General features: G+C 39.0%; 1 protein-coding gene across 3 annotated transcripts in view; it reads right to left on the bottom strand.

The window, feature by feature from the left end:
• Positions 1-14611, bottom strand: part of prrc1 (proline-rich coiled-coil 1) — a 38036-nt gene extending 23425 nt beyond the window's left edge. The window contains exons 1-5 of one of the 3 annotated variants that reach the window (XM_043717006.2): positions 14567-14611; positions 8982-9094; positions 5621-6004; positions 4672-4817; positions 83-185 (exon numbers count right to left, since the gene is read on the bottom strand). In XM_043717006.2, the coding sequence (XP_043572941.1) occupies positions 83-185; positions 4672-4817; positions 5621-6004; positions 8982-9072 (724 nt within the window). In that variant the 5' untranslated portion in view covers positions 9073-9094; positions 14567-14611. The remainder of the gene's footprint in view (positions 1-82; positions 186-4671; positions 4818-5620; positions 6005-8981; positions 9095-14566) is intronic. The other 2 variants (XM_043717022.2, XM_043717029.2) reach the window with 2 other exon arrangements.

Genomic DNA, 14611 nt, shown 5'->3' with positions numbered 1-14611 from the left:
TCCAAAGTATTTTTTCTGATTTACTTAATATTTTGAATAATTAAAGCAAAATAAATTAGAATTTTTAAGGCATTATACTTACTGATATAGGGAGCCATGCCTGGATCCAAGGTGGTGATCATGGACTCCACAGAATGCTTTGTTTTATCCAAAACTGATTTCACGACTGGGTTTCCTGCCACACCCTGCGTAACAAGTGAAACCTCAAACTTAAAACGTTCAATGTTTGATTTTACCATAAACACAATCAGCAACAAGGAGTGTTCACAGTGGTCAAAGGTTACTAAAGCAGTAAAGTGATGGGTCCCTTGACTTAACTGGTCAAAGAAGTTCACAAATCCACTCCATATTATCTCACCCTAATAGCTTTCTATTCCACTTCTTTTTCCCAAGTTCAAGATTTCATCTCCCCTTTAAAACATCTATTCTACTCAGTTTAAACAGTGCACACGCCATTTTCCAGGTGAAGTGGTGTTTCTTGAATTCCTTTTGGATTTATGGGATGGGTGGAAGGGGACAATAGCAAAGATCATAAATTAAACCAGCATCTCTGCACTTATTTCAAACTTCCAATATTTTCAAGTGACCCCTTAGTCTTGCCTTTCTAGAGAAAGGAAACAAATGCCATAGCCTCTTCAGATTTCTTTCAATAGATGTAACCTCATAACTATGATACTATTCCAATATCAAAGTGATGAAAACAAGCAGCCATTATTTCCATTACCATAAAGAAAACCAATTCTTGAGGGCAGCAGAAAGTTACATTCTAAGCTCTTTCATAGACATGAGCCCACCTCACTATCAACACAGACAAGTATTACACAGATTTGGTACAGAAACATTATCTCATCTCTATCAAAAGCAACAAGTAAACTGACCTAGGAGTGTTTATGATGCCACTGGGCGTCAAGAAGGACAGGAAATATTCAACTCCCTCAAACAGACTTCCTTCTGACTAAAGGATGAACAGAAAAATAGTGACAGAAGATTGTCAGCAATCATTCAATGAGATCAAGGCTGATCTGTATCTTAACTTCATACACTTGCCTGAACCCCCAAATCCATTAATGCAACTGCCCAATGAAAAGCCATCAATCCTTGATTAAAACAGTTAATTGAGTTAACATCTGTGAATTTTAGTAAGAGGCTAATTATTTTCATAATTGTCCCAAACTTTACATGAGGAGGGATTGCATACTTTCTCAGATTTTAAGGTTAGGTCCTTGTGTCTTAGGCTCCAGTCACCAATTTCTCTTACTACCCAATTAATTCCTCAAATCCTAAAAGCTTCAACATTAAATCACACCTTAATCTATATTCTGAATATAAACCCAGTACACATGGTCTCTTATCATCATCTAACCATGATAACACTGGCAACCGGTAAATTTACATTGTATTTTGTTCAAATGGCTAATAAATCATCTCTCACATGGTGTACAGAACTGTATATGGTACTTCAGATGTGATTAGCTAGGATTTTTCTATTACTTATAGAAAATTCTCATAGTCTAGAGCTAGAAATGAAGTATTTTAGATGAGTTTGTAACTGACCACTATATATTTTCACAATATTATGTGGACCCTTAAACAGTACATCAATTTAAACTCCGTTTATAACAGAGGAATGAAAGGAAGACAAGTGCAAGAATCTGGTATCGATATTAACAGTGTAGATACCAACAGCCACCAAAATACATCATTTTAATGGAGTAAAATAAACAGCAACCTTTGGAGTACACACATTTCAATTCAAATTCTGGAAATTAGCCACAAGATATCCTGCTCCTTCATAAATTTGCGCTTTGCAATCTTCACCAGTGTTGGCCTTGATAACATTGTAACAGCAGCGCTGAAGACTTATGCTACTGAACTTGCTCACTGCCAAAATGTTCCTGTACAGCTAAAAACACCAGCACGGACAAATGTGGAAAATTGCCTATGAGTGCGCGGTGCACACAAAGCAGGATAAATGTAACTCAGCCAATGAGCAGTCTAATCTCAATCATCAGTAAAGTGATGAAAAAGTCATCAATAGTGCTATCAGGCAGCAACAAAAGTAGTCGTCATACTCCTCGTGGACCATCGGGCTGCTTTCTCATGAGAGAGAGACACACAAAAGTCATGATGATTCAACCTGAGATCACCATACCTTGGGCAAGGGGAGACATCGAGAAGGAGAATTCTTCATGGTGACCTCAGCCAGTGCAGGAATGGAGCCCAAGTAACTCTCCATTGTAAAACAGCCATCCAACAACTGAGCTAACAACACCAATTGCTGAGTAACAAACGCTCATGGACACTTACTTTGGATTCCACCAGGGCTACTCGGTTCTTGACCTCAGCATAGCCTTTGTTCAAAAATGGACATAGGAGCTGAACCTCAGGGAAATGATTTGAGTGACTGTCCTGGCAAGGCTTAATTGAGAGTAGCATTAAAAGGAGTCTTAACAAAACTGGAATCAACGAATCAGGGAAAATTCTGCTGGTTGGAATTAAAACCAGCGCAAAACATGGTGGGGTTATTAGAGGTCAATATCTTATCTTAACTTCAAGATCTCTGCAGGAGTTGCATTCTAGAGTAAATGAATTATTCTTGTGTTTGTCCTTCAAGGCAAAGATGACAGTGTTCATCATCTTTGATATCTGGAAGAACTCTAGTGGGTAAATGAGTGATAGTTAAAGCAGATCTGTAGCCAGAAGGTTCCTCAGATGATTAACATTTGTATAAATTGCTAGTTCAGGATTTAAATTTCCTTGAATTCCTCTTTGCTTCAGACTTGCTTTTGAGGGAATCCATGTATTTTTCTTTTGCTTGCATGTGCCAGGTGCAGTGATCTTGGGTGAACTTCTTTCAGGACTGCAGGTCAATATCAAAAATTCCTAAATTCAAGCCTTCAGAGTATCCCCTGCAGTGCTTCCTTTGGCTGCCATAAAGAACACACCAATCTCAAGTCCTGCATAGAAGATTTGCAACATCATATCTCCACTCCCACTCAGTTGAGATTGTCTCAAGATAGTACCTATGCTTGGCAAGTACCTAAACGTCGGATAGTTTGTCTTGGTATTGTGTGTTGCCACTTGATCTTCAGTTTCCCCAAGGAAACTCTCAAAGTGAATTAGCTTCTTGGAATGTTGCTGGTAGACCAAGCCTCTCATGCATAGATCTCGACACACTTCCAATCTAATAGACAAATGTACTTCTCTTCGCTTCCAGACTGATGCGTAAAGTCTGTTAAAAGGCTATAACTGCTTTGGCAGTTGTTGCAAGTGTTCTGTTGTCATTATAGATAGCTTGACATAGTGTGCTGCAAAACGAGCTTTTTTGGATCCTGTCAATACATTACTGCACTCCTGTTTTGGTAATCATGAGGTTGGGGTTATTGACAGCAACTGAAAACAAATCCATGCTACGCTGCACGTCCAGGTCCAACTGTGCAGCTGCCAATTAGCAAACAGGAAATTGTAAAATACTTCCTTGGAGACCCCAGCCTTTGCTAGCAGTCAACGTATTAGATTTCAATGTTAAGAATAATTATTTCCGAGCTGTACGACTCTAAGATACAGACCAGGTATCATGAAAAAAGCAATGAGGCAGAACACCAGGGCAAGAAGAATGAAGAAAAACATGACTAATTTTTACTTCTCAGGAACTAGCATTAGAAAATTATGTCTCAGCATCTGGTTATTTTGTCTTGCCATTTGATCTTCAGAAGCTTCAAATGGCAGTTCACGAGTGAATGAGCTTCTTAGAATGATGCTGGATCATAGTCCAAGCCTCAAATGCATACAGATCAACAGACTTCTGTTCGGCAAATTCACTCCCCTTTGCTTCCAGAATGATGTGCAAAGTCTGTCAAAGGAAAAAAGTGTTTTGGTAACTCATGCAAGTGTCTTCTTGTCATTATATTTGGATGAAATCAATCGTGGATATGGTTAAAGTGAATTCTTGAATTTGGACTTTGTGAGTAGCAAGGATTGGTGACTAACCAGCAGACAAATTTGTGGACAGATTTCACAGCATTGTGGAATCTCGTGTAAGCATCAAAAGAATAAAAACATTGAGGTGATCCAGAAACTAATAGAGGATAAGCATTCCTCTATAAGATTTACTCAATGACAAATTACCATTCAAGTATAGTTGATACTAAAAACTCGCAGGTTGTCCAGTGGAAGCTCAGAGAGATGTAAAGCTCTTGGACTGCAGTAAATTAACAGTTTGATAAATAATTACCGTTAACAATATTCACAGACTCGAGGGGGGGGGGGGTGGGGGGAGAGATTGTGTTTTCTGACTGTTAAGTATCATTCCCTCATTGGCAAACTGAGGTCGAGAATTTAATTTAAAAAGTTTAAGTTTCCTGTATTTGCATCTAATTCTCAACCTTTCTTTTCTAATCATGATTTAATTATGATTTATAACTCATGATTTCTACTTTACATGTCCCAAGTTGAATTCTTCAATGTCACTGATGAAGAGCCTTGCTGTTACTTTTCCTGTTCACTAACATCATAGATGTTACACAAAGTGCCATACAATCAAATACTGCATTAAAAACCTGTTTAAATTTGGCTGCTAGGTATCAGCAACGTGAATAGCAAATGCCACTGCGACACAGATCACAAAATACATTTCAAGAATTACTTTCAAGAATTACATTCAAGATTTACCTTAAAGAAGCCCCACAGTCCTCCACCAGAGGCGCTTTGATCATAATGTGCAGACATTCTGGGATCTTCAGTCTCTTCTGGGAAAGTAATGGAAGAGCCACCTCTAGTGGGAGCAGAGGCCTGAGGCATTGTGTTTGGCGCAACTCCTGTCAATATGTTAATAACTTTAGGAACCAGGTTTATGATGCTCATGTTTAGCAGGACTTATTTTGGAATGAGAATGTTAATTAAAAGATATTCTAACATTAAACAATTGGTGCTTTTAAAAGAAAGTGTCAGCCAGAATTCTTGTTCCTTACTGCTAAACAATGACCCCCATCTATAAGTCGAGCAAGTCGACTTCAGTTTAATGCTGAAAATACATTTAACAGAACATCCTGTCATTAAATTGCTTTCTTAATGTTAGGTAAACCAGCTTACCACCCCTCAAGCATGCTGGTACTAAGAGTGTATCATAGTGAGGAGCACTAGAGTCATAGAGATGTACAGCATGGAAACAGACCCTTCAGTCCAACCCGCCCAGATATCCCGACCCAATCTACTATTAGAAAAACTAGCTCTCCTTGGAGTAGCCTGTTACACTGGAGTCACAGGGATCAGACAGTATCCCATGATACAGACCAGGTAGCATAAACAAGGGAATGAGGCAAAACAGGAGGGTGAATAAAGAGAAACATGATTGCCTTCCTTTTCAAGAACTAAAAACAAAATTATGTCCCATCCCTATTAATTAAATTATTACACTTTTGATAGTCCCTGTGATAATAGTTATTATTAAAAGATATAGTGATATTGGGAGGACTGAAGAAAACATTTTAACTGTGTCAGCTAGTGTTAAAAAGATTCACATTACATAATACTGACAATATTAAACACCCTTGTACAATTCCTAAGTTAAGCAAGTACAAACTATTCTATGAACAAAGATGGAACATTAAAATTAAACTACCACCTGCAACAGATGAAGAAAATGTTGGCATCAGTGGGGTTTGAGGGGTTCGACCAGCGTGACCTCGGGTGATGTCGTAATTGGCAGTCATGGAGAAACCAGTGATTGGTGGACCTATGGGAGGTGCAGAGAAGACAGGACCAGCAGGAGAACCCACAGGAGGGGCTGAAGGAGGAAAGTTTATGGGACTGCTATAAGCTGCAGTCCCAGAATGAGTAACAGCTGGATGTATGGTGGAAGCGACAGTAGAAGGTCCCATAGTCAAGGGTGTGGAAGACCTAGCAGGAGGCATGTGGGTTTGAGGTGGTGGTGGTGTGGAAAAGGTTGAGGGAGGTAATGGAGAGAAAGAGCTGGTGATAGGATTAGATAAAGGACTGGGTAGAACTGCAGACAGATAAGCCAAAAGAGAAACAAAACAAACATGAGAAGGTTTAGAAGCATATAATCAACATAAACATTGTTCTTGTTTAAAAAAAAGGACATTGACCTACCCACCCCAAATTAACTCCACAATTTGATAAAGGCATGGCTAATTTTTCACCTTAACTTTCCCACCAATCTCAGACACCTTTCTTTGAGTCCAAACACCCATTAATATCTGTCTTGATTACACCCAATGATGAAACATTCATAACTGAGAATCCCGAAGACTCTGAACTGAATGAAGAACGTTCTCATTGCAGTATGGAATGGCCAGCCCCTTCTCCTGAGACTACCTTCTAGTTCTAGATATCCATAGCATAGAATTTCATAGAATCCCGACAGTGTGGAAACAGGCCATTTAGCCCAACAAGTCCACACCGACTCTCTGAAGAGTATCCCACCCAGAACCATTCATCTATCCCATTACTCTACATTTCCACCGACTAATGCACATAGCCTACACATCCCTGAATACTATGGGCAATTTAGCACGGCCAATTCACCTAACCTGCACATCTTTGAACTGTGGGGGAAAACCAGAGCACCAAGAGGAAACCCACCCAGACACGGGGAGAATGTGCAAACTCACACAGTCAGTCGCCAGAGGCTGGAATTGAATCCGGGTCCCTGGCACTGAGAGGCAGCAGAACTAACCACTGAGGCATCATACAGCAAGTGAAAACAGCCTTTCCACATCCATCTTATCAAGCCTTTCAAGAACCTCATATTGAGGCCAATTTTTTGATACATCAAAACACCAGGAATAAATGACCATTCAAATAATCTCTTCCAAATATCAACATTCTCATCTCAGGAACCAATTTATGAACCTTCATTATCCCCTCAGCCAAAAATATCCTACCTTCAATGTGGAAAGCAAGCATCAAGTACACCATCTCACCAAATCCCTATACAACTGCAGCAATATCTACTCTTACCTTTGTTTAAGAAAGGTCAAAATGTCATTTACTTTTTGGTTACTTGATGTATGTGCATGATAAAAGTGTTTTTTGCACAAAGAGACCCAAATCCCTCTGAATACCATTAAGTAGTATGCAACCAATTAATTTTCAGTGTTTCTAAGCTTTCTTTGAGTGATAAATCACATTTCTTTCCATATTATACTCCATCTATTACCTCTTATCCATTCACTGAACATATTTATATCCCTTTGTAACCATTGTGGACTCCACACAGCTTTCCCAACTTGCTGCCTGTCACCAGATCTGGATACATTATACTTCACTGGTACCTCCATTGATTTAATATAAATCATAAGAAATTCCTTACTACTTCTAATTTCCTGTCTATTAACCAAACCTCTTTGTGAATATCTTACCCCCATTCCTCAAGCCCTAAATCTGTTCAACCACCTTTGGTAACAACTTTTCAAAGCAAAATATACCACTTCCTTTAATAAAACCATGCCAATCCCGCCTTTACATATTTTTGATTTTCTAAGTGTAGTGTTATCACCACATTCATAATGGCTCTCAGCATTTACATGCCAACTGATGTCAATTTCTCATTTCTAAGCTCCATAATAACAGTACAATATGTACACCTACAAGGCAGGCAAACTCAAAGGAATCAACATGGCAAAAAAACATGTAAATAGTAACCTAGTTGTGCTCAAAGCATTTAAGTTAGACAACTCTACTGCACAAAAACACATTCCCATTCATTACAATGTAACATTTCAACCACAGAATCATTTATGACATATCCCATTTCAACAAACCAGAATCTGCTGAATACAACTTTCTTATTTCAATCTTGGTTTGGGTTTTTCTGTGGGAATGATGATATGTGGATGCGCTCAGATTATTAGCTAATGAAAAATTTAGCCTCATATCGGATTTTAGACTTAAAATGTTGCAAGATTGAACCCATGGTAAAAAAATTGTAGTTGAATACTATAAAGCTTGCTCATAAAAACTGAAAAAGGAAACTTTCACATTTCAAGAGATTAAGTTTTTGATCGAAAATAGTTGATAAATGTTTCAAATTGCATCGTAGTATCCAAATAAAATGTCAACTTCAACTGCAATATCTAGAGGTAAGGAAATGATTGCACAGAGTTGGTTCATTGGTACAGCTTTATTAATACTTCAAACCAATGCCACGTTCTGTTCTCCATTAACATCCTGTGCATTTAGATTCACTATTTTCAAATACAGAAATTCCATTCTAGTGATATTGTAGTTTTTGTCTCTACAGGCACCTGTCATAAAGCACTTCATAATCAAAAAAGAAAATCTTAAAACTTCATTATAGTTTTACAGATAATGGATTTCTAACTATCAAGGGATTTTACAATACAGAAAAAAGGGCATTCAGCCCCTCTTGCCCATGCTATGTTAATTCTCTACATGACCTTAATCCCATTCAATCTTCATCTCACTCTATCACCATAAAACGTGTCCAAGTGTTTCACCTCACTCACTTCCTGTGATAGTGAGCCTGACATTCTCATGACTCTCTAGAAGCTGATCTGGAAATCAATTAGTTTGCTTAATGGGAAACTATTTATGGTGTTGACTTATTTTCCATGCTAATGTTCTTGTTACTGATCTAAAAATATAATCTTTCACCATTTACCCTCTTAACTTCTTTCATAACTTTTAAATCTTTGAGATATTTTCATGCAATGAGACACAATCTGCAAAAATGTTTTCTGAAATCCTTCACATTCAGAGAAGATACTTAAAATGTATATGTTGTTAAAAGTTAAGTCAGTTGTACAGAAGATCCCATAAACCAAATAAGCATCATAGCATAGAACTGTTTTGTTCCAAACATCAGAAAAAATTAAAATGCATACTTACTTGCATGTTTGTCAAGGTATTCTTTGTTATTTAATTAATTAGTACTAATTTACTCACTGACATGTTCTTGTCTATGAATAGAAATTGCCTGAAATTTAAAACAGCACTACCTGTAGGGACAGGGGCACTGCTTGCAATCGCTGTGTTGTTAGGTGGTGGGGTACCGGGGGGAGTCGTCTCAATCCCACTTTCCTCCATCATTTTTTTCTTCAATCACAATTTGCTGCAAGCATACGAAAACAAAGACATACAACAATTATGTTTCTTAATTCAAAATTCAGGATCACTTAGAAAGAAGTACCCACATTTGCTCTGATTGGAAAAGTGGCTAGCTACATTTATTCATTCATTCAAATGTTGATAGCAGAGAGTCACCATGCTATTAAATTCAAACAGTCGATCCAGGGACATCAGTACAAAAAAACTCAATCAGTAGGCTGAGGCAATAGGGCTGTAAAATTTTCATATAGAACAAGTAAAAGCTATTTCCAATGGTGAGATGGTTGGATAGTAACAGGTCACAATTTTATATTAGTCTCCTGATAAGATGTGGGGGAAATGGACAGGAGACATGTGAATTGTTCTTTGGTTGGGCCAACAATTTCACAATTGCTCCAACAGCCTTCTCTGCTATAAAAATTCTATCTCTAGTTAGCCCAGCAATTGTTGCCCACTGCAAATGCCCTTCAAGGTGGCAGTGAACCACTGTCTTGAAATGCAGGAGTCTGTACGGTGTAGGTACATTCACTGCAGTATTAGCAAATGGGCTCCATGAGATTCATGGTAATTGGCAAAAAAAAAGTGGGAATTAAGAAGAAATAATTAGGCAGAGAGTTATGATTTGGATTTCACTGCCTTATAAAGGATAGTGGAAGCAAATTCATTTACAACTCTAAAAAGGGGAGTTTTTATAATGAATTAATTTCTAAGATATTAGCATTTTTCATTAAGCTAATATATATTGCCCATCTTTAGTGATCCTTGTAAACGTGGAGGATGCTTTTAGCTGCTGCAGTCCACATGAAGAATCATCCAGAGTGCTGTGCTGTTTGCGAAGTAGTATCAGGATTTTCATCTAGTAACCATGGAGGAACACAATAAATTTTCACTAAGGTGCAACATAGAGGAGGTTATAGCTGGTGGTATGTACCTGCTACCCTTGTTCTCCTGTGATACAGGTTGAGCTTGAACCATACTGAATATCTGAAGAGTTAAAGCAGAGCATTGTGCAGATTGTAAACGTTGCTGCCATTCTCCACAAGTGGTGGAGGTAGTGATAAAAAAGCACAAGTATAAATGGCTAAATGGCTCTTTTGGTACTCTGTGGCAGAATGAATACTCTCAACATCCTGTGCTGATTCTATTCCACAGAAATTATGCAACTCCACTTTATCACCAGCTCATAATGGCCTCACCTTCATTGGCACCATGCACAAGAGCAATTAAAACACTTGGCCAGATTGGAATAGAATAGTCTGGATTAGTGGTGCTGGAAGAGCACAGCAGTTCAGGCAGCATCCGAGGACAGGCAAAATCCGAGGACAGGCAAAATCGACATTTCGGGCAAAAGCCCTTCATCAGGAAGTCTGTCAGACTTACTCTTGTGTTAATGGCAACATTTCCTTCATGAATCACTTCCATGATAACTTCAACATCACAACTAATTTTGTACTTTTTAGCTGAGAGTTCCAAGCGTACCAATGTTGCTAGAACATTGGAGTCAAATTGTTTAATTTGCAGACTAAAATACCTCCAACTGGCAAACTAAGTTTAATTTTGGTTCTACTTCAGAAATAATATGGTACTTAGAAAGGCCTTAAATGGTAAATTAACTGAGGCCATTCTAATGGCTGAGTGAGACCATTTCCATCAGCAATAATGAAGGAAAAACAACTGGCATGGACTTCGAGAAATCAAGAAAACTCAAAGCTATTGTTTGATTGCATTTGTGAACAAAGTAGATAGTCGGAACTCCAATAATTGTCAAAGGCTTGCTGAATGCACACACAGATGCAATATCACAAAAGATGGTTGACACGAAGCATATTTTCCTAAAATTTAAAAAAAGGTGTGATGAGTAATGTAGATTTAGGAAGACATGAAACAGAACCTCAGAAGGATTCTTATAACCACCAAAACATCAGAAACAGTTGAAACTTCATCAGGCTTAAAATAACTGCAAAGCAAAAGGATGGAGTTTAAAACATTTGGATCAGTATTGTAATTGGACTGTCACTGTATACTTGGTAAATTCCAGTAACTTTACAGTTTGAAAGCTTTAGAAATTTATGCAATAGTCGTTTCTAAAAAGACTCGTTACATGGAATCTACTAAAAAGTGAGCTTTAAAAAGTGATGTCCCAGCAAGTTATCAAGTCAATGCGGTTCAAGTTTTTACTACTTCCACTCATAACCCACAATGATATGCAGTTTTACTTTTTGCTTTGAATTGCAAATCGGACGATTTATTGCATGGCATGCTGCTTCCACTCTGATGGTGGCAGTGTAGAAGAATTTATTTCCGCAGGTACATAGACATCAATGGTCAAATGACCAGACTGCATAGACAAAGAAATTGAATGTTGGGAAATACTAAAGAGAAATAAGATGTGAATTCACCTTAAAATACCAGAGAAACATTCTCATTTGCATGTTTTTATACATCTCTAAACAGGAAAATCGCCCTCCATCAACAGGTAACATATTGCAAACCAGTGATCAGATATGGAACCTCCTTGCCCCTTGATTCGCATCACACCATGCAATGTACACAAAGAAGAAAACAAATACAAAGGCTGGTCAGTTGGAAGTGTGCTGTAATCTTTCTATCACTAGTTAGGCAAACATTTGTAGCCCAGTGCAAGTGCTGTTACTTCATACAATACCCCCTCACAACTCTTACACTGTAGCTTTAGGATACATGAGATACAAGATCCACTGCAGCAACTTCTAGTCAAAAACATTTTGCAGCCCTATAAATTTTACATCCAAGATCCAGAAGGATAAGGTTCCAGGGATATCAGTATTTGAGCCACACACTCGGCCATACAGGTCAGCTCATTTATTGACAATCATAGAATCCTTACAATGCAAAGAGAGACCACTTGACATATTGAATCTGCACCAGTACTCCGAATGGCATCCCTCAGACTCCTAGCCTACCCATAATCCACATTTACCATGGCCAATCCACCTCGTCTGCACATCCCTAGTCACGACTGTGGGATCATGTTCAAATAACAACCAAAATCAGTGAGTGGTGAAAATAGCTTCTTCATTCAGCGACTGCGGTAGCTCAAGTTTGAGGCGGCAATAGAATCCCGAAATACAGTTCTTACAGTAGCCTCTTTATACGCAGGTCTTATACATATTAAAATTCCATTACTATGGTGTTACATTGTTTTATCAATAGTACATAAAGTATTAATGGGCTTCTGTCCTGGGGAGACAGGAGATGAGTTAAACATCTGTTAAATGGTGGCTGTTACTACTGATGGGATTAAGACTGTCTGGTCTACTTGCACAATTAAGAGGAGTTAGTCCTTTTGTCTTAAGTTTGTAAATGTTAGTAAAAATAATAAGCTTTGTGCTCCAAATAAGCTAGAAATTATAGCTGTACTTAATAAAAGAACAAAGGATATTAAACAGATTTCCGCCACTGGCTTGAGAGACTTGCTTAATATTTGCCAGCGAGAGCTTCATTCATTCATTCAATTTCACATAAATGCAGTTTTGAGAGTTTCTTAAAGCGATAGCAGCCCAGTTAAAAGATACATATTAATTGGAAAAATGGTGTGGTGCTCTATAATCTATGCAGGTCCGAGTGACAGTTGATAAGGGCTGATTAATATTATAATGTTTTGCGGAGACTTGATGGGGACAGTATGGTTTACGATACTATTCAGCGGTAGCTTTTGATGTAGAAAGCCTGATAAGGGTCAAAGGTGCAAAGAGGCAGTAATGGGTTTGGAAGTAATGTTTTCATTTTAAACTATCTTGTAACAGTAAAATATACCACAAAACAATGGTGTTATGAATGAATGAATGAATGAATGAAACCGTATTATAGTAAAGAGTTATGAACGAATGAAACAAACAAAGTGTTGACTTGTGAGTGGGTTAGTAAAGGGGTTATGAATGAGTGCATGTAAAGTGCTTGAGAGTGAATTAGCAAAGTGACCTATAATACAAAATGTCACAGTACAAACAATTTAGCATGGCTAATCCACCAATCTGCACATCTTTGGACTGTGGGAAGAAACAAATGCAGACATGGAGAGAAGGTGCAAAATATATGCAGGCAGTCACCCAAGGGTGGAATTGTCCCAGAGTCCCTGGTGCTGTGAAACAGCAGTGCTAACTAGAGCTACTATGGTGCCCTCAGTAAAACATCTTACTGAGCACCATTCACTGTTTACAGTAACAGGGTAAAATATTGCCCACAAAGGTTGCAGGGAACCACCTATTCCTCTAAAAGCTCAACTTTAAACCAATACTTTGTGACTATATATGTTGATGCTCACAGATATTTTAAAGGTAAAAGTAAAGACATAACTTGGACAGAAAGTGTATAGACCAGCAGACAATAGTTGGATAGGTATAGACTTGCATTTATACAGCAAACATTACACACACAGGATATCCCAAAGCACTTCACAACCAAATACTGTTTGGCATGTACAATATTCAGTGCTGTAATGTAAGAAACAACAGCCAATTTGTGCAGATCAAGCTCCAAGAACAGCATTTTAATCATTCCTAAGAACTTGTTTTAAAAATTTCAGTTGAGGAACAACCATTGAATAGAACACCAGAATTAACTCCTCTTTGAAATATCAAGATTTTTAAAAATCCACCTCAAGTGGTTTAGGAGCCTGGTGTTTATTTCATTTGCAAAAGCCAGCACTCCAAAAACTCTGTCATTCCCTCCATCTCCACCGCTCTCTAAGGCATTGCTTAACACCCAAATCAAGCTGCTGGTTGTCAGCTCGAACATTGTCTAATGGGGCTTCTGATCAAAATTTGTCTGATAACCCATGTGCCATAGCTTGGGGATGCTTTACATCATAGAGAGTGACAGTATGTGTTTGGGAAGGGGGTTACCTTGGAAGCTGGAAATGAGAGTCTTCAAGGTGGTGGTGGGGCGGGTTGAAGGGAAAGCCAAGAGCCTGCAGGTACCACACACTCTGATTGACCAGGAATCTCTTGCAGCCTTATCGTCTTCCATTGGCATGCGTGACAAGTTGATAACTCAACTTTGTTTTGGCTACAACATGATGGACATACCTCCCAAGGCCATCAGACCCTGAAGCGGGGCTTGACCCCCGCAAGTTGTGGAGGCCGGGGAGCTGCTTCTCACCCCCTTGGCACGGTTTAGCAGGTTGACGTTCATTTGCTCAGCAGCAGCAGTGACCTTTCGGAAACCCCTTTTTTTTTAAGGAGCTGCCCTGGGACTGCCGTGCAACCGCCGGGCGAGCTTCACAAACCAACAGGCCCGCCTGAAAACTCGGGCACTCGGCCCCGGGGACAGGAGCAACAGGCACGGGAAGATCCCAGGAAGGTCAGCATCCCCTAAATCACACGGTCCACGTCCCTCCTCCCGAGGCGTATACATGTCTCTCCCTCTCTTTCTTCACCGTCCCCGGGGGGGGGTGATAATTCCCTCCCTCACCTCCCCAGTACATATGTGCATTTACCTCTCTCTGCCGCCGGCCCGCCACCTCTGCTCAAGATGGCTCCGT

The sequence above is a fragment of the Chiloscyllium plagiosum genome, unplaced genomic scaffold, assembly GCF_037043375.1.
Source record: "Chiloscyllium plagiosum isolate Xiang-an unplaced genomic scaffold, Cpla_swu_hap1 HiC_scaffold_2, whole genome shotgun sequence".
Classification (NCBI taxonomy): Eukaryota; Metazoa; Chordata; class Chondrichthyes; order Orectolobiformes; family Hemiscylliidae; genus Chiloscyllium; species Chiloscyllium plagiosum.
Note: the sequence above shows the minus strand (reverse complement) of the source record. Positions and strands in the feature narration are given on the sequence as shown.